The sequence below is a fragment of the Lynx canadensis genome, chromosome F1 (assembly GCF_007474595.2).
Source record: "Lynx canadensis isolate LIC74 chromosome F1, mLynCan4.pri.v2, whole genome shotgun sequence".
In the NCBI taxonomy this organism is placed as follows: domain Eukaryota; kingdom Metazoa; phylum Chordata; class Mammalia; order Carnivora; family Felidae; genus Lynx; species Lynx canadensis.
Window position 1 is genome coordinate 53,706,202 of NC_044319.2, and position 16,391 is coordinate 53,722,592.

Consider the following 16,391-nt stretch of genomic DNA (forward strand, 5'->3'; position numbering starts at 1 on the left):
TCAAGATGTTATGGTGGTACTGTAGCATAATGCTCTACACATAGAAGGCATTTAATAAATATTTGGTGAATGAAGCTAGCAAATGATCAGTCAACACATTAGAACTATAAAAGTACACAATAATCATGAATTTTATAACAGTTACCCCATCCTGAAGAGTCACCTCCACTGTTTTTAGCAGTAGCATGAATACTTAACATAGATGATATGTACCTGATAGATTAATAAATCATATTATTTTAGGAAAATTATATTAAAATATTTAGGATTGTAAAATTTATAAATAATAAAAAAGCAAACAAGCATGTTCTTTTATTCACTACCTGACTTAAAAAACAAAACACTGCAATATACATTCTACTCCATCAGTGACACATGAACTTAGCAATATCCGTTCACAAGCTTTTCTTCATATTTACACTTGATATATTACTTAGTAACAGTATTGTTGTGCATGTTTTTAAATATTACATAAATGGTATACTGTGTATATTATTCTATAAGCTTTTTGTATTCTATTGTCTGAGAGTCTAGTTGTGTTGATGTAATAGCTATATTCATTTATATGAATTGAACTGCAGTAAGTATCCATTTACATGTTTGCAAACTGTTTTCCCACACTGGTGACACATTCCCATCATTAATGGATGAATGAATCCCCAGTAATCTACACCTTTGCCAGCCAATGAAATTTTCAGATTTTTTGAATCTTTGCCAATCTCATGAATATAAAATGTTATCTCACAGTTATGATTACTGATAACCAGTAAAATTGCAGCTGTTTCCATATGTATATTGGCCTTTTGAGTTGCCACTTCTAGCTGCTTACGCAAATTACTTGGTTCAATTTTCTTGGTCTGTTTCTTAATTGGTTTGATTTAAAAATTCCCTTTGTTATATGTGTTGTGTTGCTAATATAATCTGCTAATATGTAGCTTTTCCTTCTCTTTATTTTAAAAATGGTAGCTTTTGGCGATTAGAAGTTTCTAATTATAATGTAGCCACATTTATTAGTTTCTTCCTCTATAGTTTTTCCTTCTTGTATTCAGAAGTTGTAAAGACATACTATATTTTCTGTGGAAAATTATTTTTAAATTGTCTCTTGTTTTTTATTCTTGGGTATATAAAAATAATTATTTTCATGTTTCTATTCTATATCTAGCCACTTTGCTGAATTCCCCTCAATATTTAATAATTTGTGGAATTTTTTGCATTTACTGGCTCAATTATCTTGTCTTCAGATATTGGCAGCTCAGTTCTTTTAAGTGTTGTTGTTTTTTTTTTTTAATTTTTTTTTTTCAACGTTTTTATTTATTTTTGGGACAGAGAGAGACAGAGCATGAACGGGGGAGGGGCAGAGAGAGAGGGAGACACAGAATCGGAAACAGGCTCCAGGCTCCGAGCCATCAGCCCAGAGCCTGACGCAGGGCTCGAACTCACGGACCGCGAGATCGTGACCTGGCTGAAGTCGGACGCTTAACCGACTGCGCCACCCAGGCGCCCCTTAAGTGTTGTTTTTTTTTTATTATCACATTGAGCTGGCTAGATCCTCCAATAAAATGTGGAATAATAGACATCCTTGTCTTATTCCTGGTTTTAAAGGGAATGCTTCAATAGATTTACATTTATATGCACTGTTAATATTAGGAACTGGAAGGTATTATGCTAAGTGAAATAAGTCAGAGAAAGACAGATACAATATGTTTTCGCTCATATGTGGATCTTGAGAAACTTAACAGAAGACCATGGGGGAGGGGAAGGGGGGAAAAAGTTACAGAGCGGGAGGGAGGCAAACCATAAGAGACTCTTGGATACTGAGAACAAACTGAGGGATGACGGGGGGGGGGTGGGGGGGGGAAGTGGGGAAAGTGGGTGATGGGCATTGAGGAGGGCACTTGTTGGGATGAGCACTGGGTGTTGTATGGAAACCAATTTGACAATAAATTATATTATTATTATTAAACAAAAAAATAAATAAATCTCAGAAAAAAAAGAAAATTATACTTGTTTCTCTATCAGGTTAAGAGTTCTTAAAGCACTTATCTAGAAAGGTGTTAATTTCATTAATTGCTTTTTTCCAAGCCTACTGATTTTATGTTTTTGCTTTCTTCAATTAATGTGATGAAATACATTAATAGTTTTATTAATATTAAATTCCACTCTCATTCCTGGGAGAAACCCAATTTAGCTACTATATATTATTGTAGATTTGATTCATCATTTAAAAAATTTTTGGCTTTTGGGGCGCCTGGGTGGCGCAGTCGGTTAAGCGTCCGACTTCAGCCAGGTCACGATCTCGCGGTCCGTGAGTTCGAGCCCCGAGTCGGGCTCTGGGCTGATGGCTCAGAGCCTGGAGCCTGTTTCCGATTCTGTGTCTCCCTCTCTCTCTGCCCCTCCCCCGTTCATGCTCTGTCTCTCTCTGTCCCAAAAATAAATAAACGTTGAAAAAAAAAATTAAAAAAAAAATTTTTTGGCTTTGTTTATAAGAGAGTGATCTTAAGTTTTCTTTTTGTACTCTCCTTGTTTGATCTTACATCCTGGCCTCCACAATTCATTTTACCAACACAGTTCAAAATAAGTTAAAAGCCTAGTATACTATGTATTTAACTTGTTTATTTTACTTCTTTGGTTTCCCCCACCCACACCACCAATTCATAAGAGAATATAAATTCTTCAAGAGTAGGAATAATTGCGTTTTGCCCAGAGATGTAAACCTACTGCATCCAAATAAGTACTCAATAAAATTTTCCTGGATTAATAAAAGGCTCATAATTTCAGTTGGAGGTTTTTTCCATCTATTTCTACTTAACTCATTGGGATAAAAGTGAAATGACTGTATGCATTCATTTACTTATAAATAGTTAATGCTTACAGTGTGTTGTGATTACAAATTCTTTATAATTTGTTGCAACTATCATATTGATTAGTACATGATCAATGTTCATAAATTTTCCATGTGATCTTGACAAGAATGTACATTTTTTCATTGTTGAATACAGGAATCTATTAGTTTAAGCTTCACATTAGTTCAATTCTCAATTATTAAGGATTTTAATTTTTGACTGCCTGATTAATTACTTAAATGAGATGTATTAAATTCTTCTACATTGATGTTGGATTTGTCAATTTCTCTTTCCAGTTCTGTCAAATTTTGCTTTATACTTTTGAATCTATGCTATAAGATGCATGTAAGTTTAGAATTCTATCATTTACCATTATATAGTAAAGCACCTTATCTCTAATAAAAGTTTTTACTTACAGCACCTTATCTCTAATAAAAGTTTTTACTTACAGTCTATTTTACCTAATATTATATAGCTTAAGCCATTTTTAAAATTTTTAAACTTTGTATGTGCTCGTGTTTTAGGTATATGTCTCACTATCTCAACACCAGGGCCATGCTGAGCCTTGTTGGAGCCTGAGACCAAAGAAAAATATGTACTCCTAGATACATTTATAAAATATCCTCATATAGTAGGAACCAAGTAGAAAACATTAATAAACACTCTATAATCAAAAACATAGCTATGTATAAGCTTTCATCTTACCCAATCTGTTTTTAAACCACTGTCAACCTTTATATGAGGCAGACACAGGAGAGCCTTATAGAACTGCTAGGCAGGGACTGTGGCTGACTGGAGTAACAGCTCTCATTGCTAAGTAACTCGGAGTTATAAAACAAACAACAGCTTATTTTTACTTAAAATGTTTACATATTGTTCCTCACAGATTTTAGTATTATTTTGCCTTTATTAAACATTACACTAAAATATTATTTATCTTGATTAATAAGTTTTCTGGTGCCTTCTTAAAATTTGTGCCTGAGGTACTCCCTCACGTTACTGCAGGCTCTGCTCAGACAATGGCGGCATACTATATTTTGATGTGTGTGACAATTATTTAAATTTTGTTTTACATTTATTTATTTTTGAGAGACAGAGAACAAGTCGGGGAGGGGCAGAGATAGAAAGAGACATAGAATCTGAAGCAGGCTCCAGGCTCCGAGCTGTCAGCACAGAGCCCAACACGGGGCTCAAACCCACCACCGTGAGATCATGACCTGAGCCAAAGCCAGATGCCCAACTGACTGAGCCACCCAGATAACCCATGTGTAACAATTCTTAATTCTAACTGACAAGTGTAACACATTTACATTTGTTATATTTATTGCTATATTTTCTATATCTCTCACTTTTTTATTTCCCTCTTCTTTTTTCCCTTATGTCAGAATAAGAAAGATGTTTCCTTTTTATTCTCTGTAGTTTGGGAAGTTACATACTACATTTCTTCTCTTTTGCTGTGTTATTCTTTTTTTTTTTTTTTTAATTTTTTTTTTCAACATTTATTTTTTTTGGGACAGAGAGAGACAGAGCATGAACGGGGGAGGGGCAGAGAGAGAGGGAGACACAGAATCGGAAACAGGCTCCAGGCTCTGAGCCATCAGCCCAGAGCCTGATGCGGGGCTCGAACTCCCGGACCGCGAGATCGTGACCTGGCTGAAGTCGGACGCTTAACCGACTGCGCCACCCAGGCGCCCCTTGCTGTGTTATTCTTAAATAAAAATCCTGCTTAAGTTAAAATTTGAAGTATTCCACTCTCTTCAAGAATAATTCAGGGAACTTTGATCTCTTAAATGCAATCATCACTTCTGTCTTAAAAGCTACTTTTTCAATAGACTATAATTTTTGAAGCATTTTCTAGTTGACAGAAAAATTGAGAGACAGATACAGAGTTCCCATATACCTCCCACCCCCACCTATTCACAGAATTCTCAACTTTCAACATTTGGAACCGGAGTTGTATGTTGTCATAAACTGATAAACCTAAATTGACACATCATTATTATGTGGACACATAAACAGTCCACAGTTTAATGTTTACTATACTTATGTGGCTGTATCTCTATTTCATCCCACTGATCTATTTCTTTATTTTTGCCAAGACCACATTGTTTTAATTACTGTAACTTTCAGGATATGTCTTGAAGTCAGGTAATGTCAGTAGTCTGACTTTTTTCCAGTCTTTCAATACTGTCTTGGCTATTCTGTGTCTTGTGCCCCTCACACAAACTTGAGAAATGGTTTGTTGATATCCACAAAATAAATTTCTGAGATTCTAATTGGGATTACTTTGAATCTAGAGATAAAGGTAGGAAGAACAGACATCTTGACAATACTGAATCTTCCTGTCTATGAACATGGAATAACTAGTGCAAGTGTTTTTCGAAGATTAATAATATCACCATGTGCCAGAGAAGAAATGAAATTCTAGGCCTTGATTCACTAAATATACATCTAATATAGATTCTATAATATGAACTGTTTGCTACTTAGAAAAATTAATTCATTAGTGTTTACAAGATAGATTATACAATGAAATGCATTTAAAGTAAAATCCTTGTGTGAGCAAACAGAAGACATTACTGGGAAAGCTTGATGTGTAATAAAAATATGACTCAAGCTAGTCATGATGACTCATACTTTTGGACTTGTGTGCTCTAAAGGAACACACTTTCTAAAATAACAGGAAATATTCATTTACATAATAAGCATTGTGGAGTGTGATGTTGGCACCATTCAAATTATTGAATGGTAGGAAGGCCTATTATATTAAATGTTTTAAGCTGGCTCTGCTATTTATAATACTAACAAAAATGCATACTGATAGCTTGATTGTAGTTAATTCATAAAAGCCATGATTAATGCTATAAAAGGGTCACAAATCAGAGCCAAAGAATAAGAGAAGTATTCATGGTTACTAATAAATTGCTCTGTGAACGCTTGGCCACCCTTGCAGGTAATGATGTCACAGAATGATGAAAGAATAGCTAAGTAGCCAACAAAGTGCCAGTCCTTGGCAAAGGCACTGATTATTACATCACTCTTAGCCAAGAGCCCCTGAAAGATGAACATAACTATTAAAAGAAAATGAAAAATCATTAGGACACAAGTATCAACTGATAACACATCTCTTAAAGCTAGAATTTATCAACATTTGAATTTTTAGAACAGGTATAGAGAAGAGAATGAGTAATGGGTGTATTATAACTATGCAACCATGTTAGTTGACATGTAGTAGACATACCTAAGCTTCCAATTCCTAGGTTGCATTCTGCATCTAAGAACTTGACACATACTTTTGGAAAGTTACAATGGAATTCTTGAGCAGGCGGACCAGAGATATATTATTGCAATAAAGCTAATAGCACAAGTAGTTAGGAAATTATTTTTTAAAAAAAAGGTAAGAGAAGTAGGGAGTGGAATCAGAAACCTATGCACCAAAATAATACATGGTTGAATAATTCCATGATTTGAAATTTTAGAACAGGCAAAGCTAATTTGTAGTGACAGGAGGCAGGTTGGTAGTTTCCTGGGACTGAAGGTTGGGGAGGAGGCATGGACTGTAGAGGAGCACAAAGAGTATTTGGAGAGAAAAACATCCCATATCTTGAATATGGCAGTGATCACACAAGCGTTGCTAAAACTCATTAATCTATACATTTTTAAATGGGTACATTTTATTGTATGCAAAACATACTTCAGGAAAGTTGCTTAAAAAGAAAAATCACTAGATTTGCAAGACATTATCATGGTTCAAATTGAGTAAAGGATACAAGGAATCTATTTAATTTAATACAATCAATTATTTAATTGTACATGAATTCACAATTAAAATGAAAAAATTCACTTAAATTTTAAAATACATGTACAAGTAACAGTGATTATCTGTTATCCAAAAATTAATTATTTAAAAAGCATAAATGTGTTTCTTATCAAATGATTCATTCAGGGTTAAACGCGGTGTAATCCTGAATTCTGCTTTGAAATATTCAACTCTGCTTGTAAGTTACTGAATGGTATATAGTCTTTTGAGATTTCTTTTGCTCTAGATTAACCCTTAAGTGTAACAAGTAAATGATTCATTGTTTCAGTCATTTCTAGAGAAGAAATGTCACAAATATTCTAAAATTATTCTCTATTAATGAATATACAATGATCATTTATGGTAAGCACTACATATTAAAGTCAAAACCTTACAACTGCCAATACAATATCAAAATCTGTCAGAGTTCCTATGTAGTAGCAATGAGGAGAATCACTGAGCCTCCCCACCAAGGTAGATGTTTTAGGTATCACAAAATACAATGAAAATTTAAGAAAAAGTAAGTGTGGCTTGAAGTTTATCTTAAGATCAGCAGGGCTTTTGGTAATACTTTGTCTTGAGGTTTTGTTTGTGTGTTTTAGTAACTTATAATTTTATGAGTGGACAAAAGAAATGAGATTTACCAATGGAGTTATGAATTAGTTGGTCTTGCTATTCCCAGAATAATTAAACACATATTCTAGCTACTACTGTAAGTCTTAATCTATTAAGTGGGTCAGATATTAACATAAGTGAGATCACCCAGATATAAGGCTATGGATAGTAGAGAATATGGTTGAAACCAAATAGTGTTACGGCTCCAAAGAGGGTAATTGTTACCCTGAGTTATAGTTGTTGCCATGGGTAAATGTACACGTAGTGTTGGATTATTTTCCGATTAAGAGAATCCAGAGATGAGGGAGGAGGAGGAGAAGAAGGGAAAATTCTTGTTGGAAGTTAAATAACAAATTATTTAAACACTGTTCCCACCTGTGGACCACCTGTTTGTGAAATCAACTTCATAAACAACTAAAGAATGCTTTATATAGAAAATTCTCTGGAATGGCTATGTGTAAGAACTTGCTTCTGAATTCACCATTCTACTCCTTTCTCCTGACTTCATTCATTTTCACTTCCGCTAAAAACACTTTCTTATAGGACTGCCAATTGCCAAGAATTGGCATATTCTCAAGGCTTACGTTTTCATCTGTTTGCCAAATGGCTGTAATATAATTCACAAAAGCCCTGTTTATTGAGTAATATTATTAATGGTTAGCATAATACTGTGAAATTGAAGGCATTCTTTTTGGATTATGTCCAGATCTTTAAAAAAGAACATTGGTTCCAATAGGATATGGATGGCTTACGTTAAAACTTATTATTTTGAAAAGTAGAACAAGGTGAAAAGCACTTGAATAAGAATCTTTTCAAATTATTTCAGATATGTAAGTCCCACATGTATTAAAATATTTTGATAACAAAAAGAGAATGTCATACTTATGAATGCTTTATAAAATCATTTCTCATTTTCAACACATTATTGAAAATATCATAGCACTGAGAAATCATTCAAGTTACCAGTCTATTGACTTTTTCCCTTCAGCTACATTTGCCAAACTTTGCTAAGTGAATGATTTGTTGCTTTTTTATTTATGGCTATATTCATTAATTATCAAAATATGTCAAGGAAGAAAAAAACAGAAAACATTTTACGTTTGTTTCTAAAGGAAACTAAATGTCTAAATAAGAAGCAGTAAAATGTATTCTCAACCTAAATTATAGTTAATTATTTTGCTAGTTCATAATCCAACAGTCACCACCTGAGACCAAGTCTGAAAATCCCAACTAGACTTCTGAAACCAATCATGAGCCTTGATTCATTTAATGGCTCTATTTTTAAGGGGAAGCATGAAATCATCCAAGAATCATAAAATAGCAATCACTCAACTGTGAGCAATTAAAGAGAGAGGAAGGTGGAAAGATGGGATATCAAAAGGAAAAGGAGATGGGGTGGGGGTTGAGGAGAGAACTAACTAGTCAAAATAAAGCAAAAGAAGCTTAGAAAACAACATATGTGAAAGCATTGCCCAGTCCTTAGTTTGAATGTACTGTATATATTCAGATCAAAGTGCCTTACAAAATTCAGCCCAGAGAGTTTTTTAACTGGGTTAGTGGTGAGTTGGGGGAAGTGGGGTGAGGTCAATAAAAGAAATCACTGATTGCAAGGGAAGTGTCATTTTAAAGGATCAAATGGAGAAGACACTAAGAAAATTAGAATAAATGTCACTTTAACTCTAAAATCAAGAAAAAATCAAACTGGCAAAAACTTAAAACATACAATTATGGCTGAATAAAGAGTGAATCAATCAAGTTCATCCAATTAATTTCCTTTCTGGGACAATATGATAAGCTGCACAATCAAACATAGTAAAATCAATGCTTCATAAAAAGATTTTTTTCTCATGATATACTAATCAAACCAAATTCAAAGCCTCTGGATGTTAGAAATCCAAAATATGTAAAAGATTCCTTCTTTCGAAGCAATTATCAACCAGTGGTGAGGGCTAACGTATAAATTAACAGTTCAATATAAAGCAATGATCTGGAGAATAAGTTCAAAGGAACATCTGAATCAGAAGATGAAAGTTTTGGCTTGAGCACATAGAAAGAAAGAATACTGTAACCCAATCAAAGACTGAGTTGAAACTCAGGGCCAGGACTACATTCTAAATGTGCTAGAGGAAGTCTGCATTGTAGGTAATATGCTTGCCACTGAACTATATGCACTAATGTTGTCTCTGGAAACAAATTAGATCAGATTAAGAACCTCAGAAGACAGAAATGGAGTTCACCAAAACCTTGACAGGTGCTTCTTAAAAAGCAAGATGTTCCAGGGCTCTGAGTGACTCAGTCAGTTAAGCATCTGACTTCGACTCAGGCCATAATCTTGCGTTTCGTGAGTTTGAGCCCCACATTGGGCTCTGTGCTGACAGCTCAGAGCCTGGAGCCTGCTTCAGATTCTGTGTCTCCCTCTCTTTCTGCCCCTCAGCTCCCCTTCCCTCCCCTCCCCTTCTCTTCTCTTCTCTCTATTGAAAATAAGTAAACATTTAAAAAAATTTAAAAAGAATAAAAAACAAGATATTACATGATATCCTCAAAGGACAGAGAGAAGTAAAGTGACTAATTAAAAACATGTACAGGGCAAGGTTTAGAACACAAGTCAAGTAGGAATCTATGAGACAGTGTACATTGTGAGGTTAATAAAAGAAATCACTGATTGCAAGGAAAGAGAAATGTGTATTTTAAAGAATCAAAACAAGAGGACACTAGAAAAAATATAATAAATGTCACTTAAATTTAAAATCAAGAATAAATCCAGTTGGGAAAAATTAAACACAATTATGGCTGAACTTATAAAGTTTAGAAACATTATCTTAATCTCTATTTTAATAGATTTACAATTATTTTTACATTTAGGTCTTTAAGTCACCTGGACTTCTGTACATGCCATGAGGGAGGGCTTTAACTTTTTTTTTTTTTTTTTCCAAATTAACACCAATTGCCTTAAACATCACTTCGGAGGCTCTGTTTATTTTTCCTGTTTATTTTTCATTACCGGTATGATTGTTTGTGCTGTTGTACCTGCTTTCATATCAGCTGCTATTGATGCTGGACGTCTCTATTAACAAAAACATCTCAATTTCATTTCCATTTATCCCTTTTTCCTGAAGATAGAGCTAAATATCTCCTTCAACTATGAAACTTCCCTGGACCATCACAGACAACCTAAAGTAACATCATTTCTGAGTCCTTTTACTATAGATATTCAAATTAGTTACTTAACATTACTGGTATCAGCAATGAATTCAACTTGACTGATACAAATACATAAAGATCTCTCTGCATCAGAAGATGCTTATGTTGCACAGACACCTTTGTATAAATACCTTTTAGATGCAGAACTCAGACCCTTATTTCTAGTGCCATGCTACCTAGACACCTTAAAAAGTGTTTTATAAAACATGATAATACTGATATAACAAAGACAGCAAAGTGAGGTTTAATCTTAGTTGTTATTTTACTGATTGAGTTTATTTTATTTTTTTTTAATTTTTTTTAATGTTTATTTATTTTTGAAACAGAGAGAGACAGAGCATGAATGGGGGAGGGTCAGAGAGAGGGAGACACAGAATCTGAAACGGGCTCCAGGCTCTCAGCTGTCAGCACAGAGCCCGACGCGGGGCTCGAACTCATGGACCGCGAGATCATGACCTGAGCCGAAGTCGGCCGCTTAACCGATTGAGCCACCCAGGCGCCCCTGATTGAGTTTATTTTAAAAAATAATACTTTCATCTTTTCGATGACTTTTATTTTTCTCTACCAAAAATTTTCTGAAATAATTGACATTTCAGGCTCATATCAATTTATTTTTATTGACATCCAGAAAATAGACCAAAATTAAGTTAAAAAATTATTTTCACCATCCCCCACTTTTTTGTTTGTTTTGGTTGTGTTTTGTTTTTGTTTTTGTTTTGTTTTTTTGAGGTGTCCATGCATCAAACAGAGAACTCACATGAAGTCCTTGGGTGAAGCTTTCCAGAGAGCAGAGGCATCGATAGGGCTGGCTTGTTGTGTCACACTTATTGGCATGACCGTAGCACTGACATCTGTGAACAGGAGCAACAGACATTTCTAAGTCAACTCCACTGTGAATATATTTAAGGGCCTGTGAATATATCCACTGTGTGGACCCAACAAGGAAGACAAGTATGTTAATCAACACAAAGATCAGTTTCTCTTCTATCATGTGGATGCTCATGAAAGTTTTGCATTAATCCTAACGTATTGGGTGAAGTGCCATCAATATCCAAACCATATTGTTCTGAAAAGGTAATTTTCAAGCCTCCCTGGAAAAAGGGTCAGGGATTGTTTCTACCTATATCAGACATATGACAAACTTGTCAAGGGAAGGTATTTACTGAGCCTATTCAAGTCACGGTGAAAAATATAAAGTTTAGAATAAACTGCAGAGTGAAATTAACAAATTTCAATTATTTGGGAGGTTTTTTTCACCAAAATTATATGGTGACTATTTAATGGTAGTATTATTTTCATTATGCTAGTACTAAACAAAAAATAGTTTGGTATTCTAGTAAAGATGTACTTTACTTACACAGCATATCACTCTTCTAGCACAACTCAATGCTAAATATAGTCTACATAGGTGTCCTTTCCATACTAAAGAGTATGCCGCTCTCCAGCTACCCATACTTTGAAATACTTCGAGCCTTGTTCTCAAGTATGGTCAGATGTTTATAAATTATCTAGGGAATAGATTTTTTCTCCTAGGAAAACAAATATTCTTCATAAAATTGTGAATTGTGAATTCAGGGAGGCCAAGCCCCATGCTTATAAACTAGCTGGGAGTAGAACTGTCCTTCAAAATCTAGCTCCTTCTCTTTGACTTCAAGAATATTTTAAAAATTATGTTCCAGAACAAACCAAGTAAAATATTTAGTAAATCATTTCTAAGCCAAATTCAGGGTATCACACCTTCTAAACCCAACAGCTTTTGAAAATTGATTCCATAACAATGTGGTCTTACATATGGGAAAGGATTACATACAAACCTTTCTAAAAAAATCTTAGAGTAGGAAGCCATTTCAAAACATGAAGTTTGAAATCTGGTTTGCTCTACATCTTAATGTATTTTTAAGTAAGTATGACCACAGCCTTGTTGAAAACAAAACTCATGATGAAAAGCACCCTGCAATCAAACCTCAGTAATGAACATTACCTCCCAGTGATGGTGATTTCATCAATTGCATAGTATCTGTGTCTGAGGCTGACAGGAGTCTCAGTTGTATAGTACTGTCCATAAAAATGAAGTCTTATTTGTGTGGCTTTTACAAACTCTTGAAGAGATGGGGTGTTATAAAAGTTATTGTAGCCAGGACGATGATTTGGTCCAGGTGTTAGGATGCTAAATGTGACATTACCATGTGAATATGGAGTGACACTGTTGATGAAAAATATTTGAAGTCATGAAAAGCTATTCATAATTTTAATAAAACAGAATCATAACTTTGAGACATTCTTACACAATACTCGTAACAACTTTAATTCTTCATCTGGGAAAACAGACATATCTCACATAATTTGTATGCAAACAATATAGGATCATCACAGAAAAAACATAGTAAAACATTTCCTTGAGGACATAATAAAATTCTATTAATATAGATAACTTGCTAAACAATCTGAAAATCAGATTATAAAGCCCAAATGAGGCTGTAAACAAGAGATACTCCAAAGTCTTTTAAGAGAACTTTAAATGTAATTTAAAACTCAAGTTAGGGAGGAGTCTTAGAAGAATCTGCCTCAAGAAAGTTAGTGAGAGTTAGACTCACCAGTCCAGTGAGTTAGTCTACCCATTGCTTATTATTAACCCATTAGTTTATTAAAATTAACTCCTTCAAACATTTTTTTTAATATTCATACGTGGAAAGCTGAAGACAGTTGACAGAATCAGGTTTCTCCAAATCTCCATTATTTTTCATTCCAAAAGCTCTGCAATTTCTAGCAAAATATTGCCAATCCTCCCAATCCAGGCTGTCCTCCTTCTTCCTTTGAATCCTTATCGCTGTTGGTTGTGGACTAAGGAACCGAATGATTATATAAAACACCTAAAAATGGATAAGTTAATCATTGTCTTGAAAGTTGTAAGTTTGACCCATCAGGATAAATCAAACCAAGGAATTGTTAGTTTCAAATATAATAGCTTACTTCTTCATAATAATAATTATCAAATATTCATCAGACATCCACAAACTTGATAGCCCTATGGTAAAAGCAACACATTCTATAACTGCATATCCATCCTTATTCTTAAGGATTTTATCAACTAAGTGCAAATTTGGCATGCCTGGGTGGCAGTTGGTTGAGCAACTGACTCTTGATTTTGGCTCAGGTCATGACCTCACAGTCATAGGATGAGCCTCTGTGCAGCTCCACATGAAGTGTGGAGACTGCTTGGGATTCTTTCCCTTCCTCTCCCTCTTTCCCCCCTTCTCAAAAATAAATAAATAAACATTTAAAAAATAAATTCATTAATTAACTGCAAATTAATATTAAGTTTGATATATAAGGATATGGAAAAACAACCTTAGTTCCATGAGATAATTGTTATGTATGTTCTTCTTATGTAGTTACTTAGAATAATCACCTTAGTTTTTATTAATTTGTATTATTTAATAAAAAGACAATTTCAATATTGCATATGATTTCATACAAATATCTAAAAAAGATCCTGCATATTTTCTTTTAGATATTTTTATTTCATACATTATTATACACTATGTTAGTTAAGTAATGTTTGGTTGCCTAATTCATTCACCTTGTAGTAGACTGAATTGCATCCCCAAATAAATATATTGAAGTACTAACACCCAGGACCTGTGAATGTGACCTTCTTCAGAAATAGGGTGTTTTCAAATGTAATTAAGTTAAGGATCTGAAGATGAAATCATCCCAGATGTAGGCTGGGCCTTATAACAGAGCGAGGAGAAAGATCTGACACACAGAAACAAACACAGAGGAAGGCCAGTGCAAAGAGAGGCAGAGATGGGAGTTATGGAGCCCTAAACCAAGAAACACCAGGAGACAGCAGAGCCTGGAAGAAGCAAGGAAGGATTCCCCACTAGAGCCTTTGGAGGGAGAGTAGTCCCTCCAACACTTTGATTTTGTATTTCTGATCTTCAGAACTGTGAGAGAAGAAATTTCTGTTGTTTTAAGCCATTAAATTAGTGGTCATCGGTCGTGGCAGCTACAGGAAACTAATACACCTCACTATTTCAAATTACCTGATACTGTCCATTTTCCAAATCTATTGAAATAGTCACTCCTTGATTAAGCTGGGTAATGTTTGTAAACACATGTGAAACCCATGAAGTACCAATATCATTATCATTGACAAAAGAGAGAGGATGGGCTTCAGGATTCAGCCGTAACACCCTATCAGTGGTTGTGTCCTCTTCATCATTAGGAATGCAGTATCGCTGAACCAAAGGATGGACCCGAGGGTGGCTGCCAGGGCAGCGACAATGTGACTGGGTATGCAATCTGAACAGATTTCCAGAATAAATTTCCAGAATCTCCCTGTGGTTGTAAGAAGCAGACTGTAAGTCAAAGAGTTCAACAGTAATAGAATTTCTAAGGATTGCTACAAATGAATATCACTATTTTAATTTTTTGATTAGTATCCATTTAATTTTAATAGTTTTCTAAACAGAATATAAAATCAAACTCATTCCTGGCAAAATAAACACACTCATAAAATAGATATTGGAAACAGTAAGTTCTTAACTGTTAACTTTTTCCATTGAGAAGCATTTATAAGCCCTTGTCTGATTATCTAGACATTTTTTTAAATATCATATTTTACTCTACCTATTTGTGATAAAAAAACGAAAGGTAATATTCATGTAGGTTGTTAAACTGACTTACCCCTGAGACTGAACAATAATATATTGAAAATACTGAGAGTTATAGATAAGGTCTCCAGTTAATCCATAGGAAAGAAATAAGAAAATAAGTGTCATTTATCTGCTGCTGTTTTAAGTAAAGGAACTGAGGCCAAGACCATTTTTCAATGGTTTTCTGTGACTCATCAGTACATATTCTGGCATCCTAAAGTGCTTCAGTGGCTTCAGATCACCTGGCAGCTGCCAATAGTCAAAGAATAATGCCAATTCCAGGCAGATATATTTAATTTTTCCATTAAGGGCAATACACCTGTTCTAGGTCAGAATCAGTCATTCTATTTATAGGCACTCTTCCCTATAATACCTTTCCAGACATCTCAGGTAGGCCAAGATCAGTTACTCAGGTCTAACTAGAGAAACTAGGCTTCTTCCTTCAGATTCCAGTAGGGCAATGGAGTCAGGCAGTTTAACCACTCACCAAATCACAGGAAATAACACCTTCTTCTTTTAATCTTACTGATATTTTCCAGTTGATACCAGGTTTGGAATGGGACCAAAAGTGACTATCTGGTGAAATCTTTGCCCCCAGTAAAAACTTTAATAGTGCCAAAATTATTGCAGTGCTACTCGGCAGAATTTTAGATAAAGGTGATTTAAAGGATAGCAAGACTGGTGGCAGGAAATCTCCCAAATAATGTGTTCCACTGTTACAGCACCCTTTATTCATGTAGCCCTTGATTATACAGACTAGTAAAGAATGTTGATATTTCTAATGGACATAGTGCTGATCATAGCAGCACCTCAAGAACAATACTTCTCAAATTGACAAGAGCTACTCCTGTCATTTGGAAATTCACCACACTAATCTACATCTGCCTTCAAGAAATTTGAATAAACATGATTCTTTTTGGTCCTTAATAGAAGTAAACAACATCAACTCATCCATAAAATAATATAATATTATTATTATTATAATCTAATAATAAGAGAGAAACTTTAGAGGGCAGCTAAGCAGAATTTCACTTGAACTTTTCTGAACAGATGAAAATTTATGTGTCTTAAGAATCCCTAGGAAAGATTTGCTACCTATTCTCAAGATGAGGAAATACTTGATTAACACTAGTCCAACTCTACATAATTTTTGTTCACTGGAAATAGAAAAATATACAATAATACTTCAAATTACTCATTCTTCTTATCTCCAAGTCTAATAGCTCAGCCTCTTGAGACTTTCTCAGGGATCAAAATAATCGCTTTCATTGTTCT

At 34.4% G+C, this 16,391-nt stretch overlaps 1 protein-coding gene across 1 annotated transcript in view; it reads right to left on the minus strand.

Moving 5' to 3' along the window:
• Positions 1-16,391, minus strand: part of USH2A (usherin) — a 739,358-nt gene that overhangs the window by 638,702 nt on the left and 84,265 nt on the right. The window contains exons 5-8 of the mRNA XM_030302386.1: positions 14,505-14,799; positions 13,144-13,328; positions 12,440-12,661; positions 11,216-11,309 (exon numbers count right to left, since the gene is read on the minus strand). Of these exons, the coding sequence (XP_030158246.1) occupies positions 11,216-11,309; positions 12,440-12,661; positions 13,144-13,328; positions 14,505-14,799 (796 nt within the window). The remainder of the gene's footprint in view (positions 1-11,215; positions 11,310-12,439; positions 12,662-13,143; positions 13,329-14,504; positions 14,800-16,391) is intronic.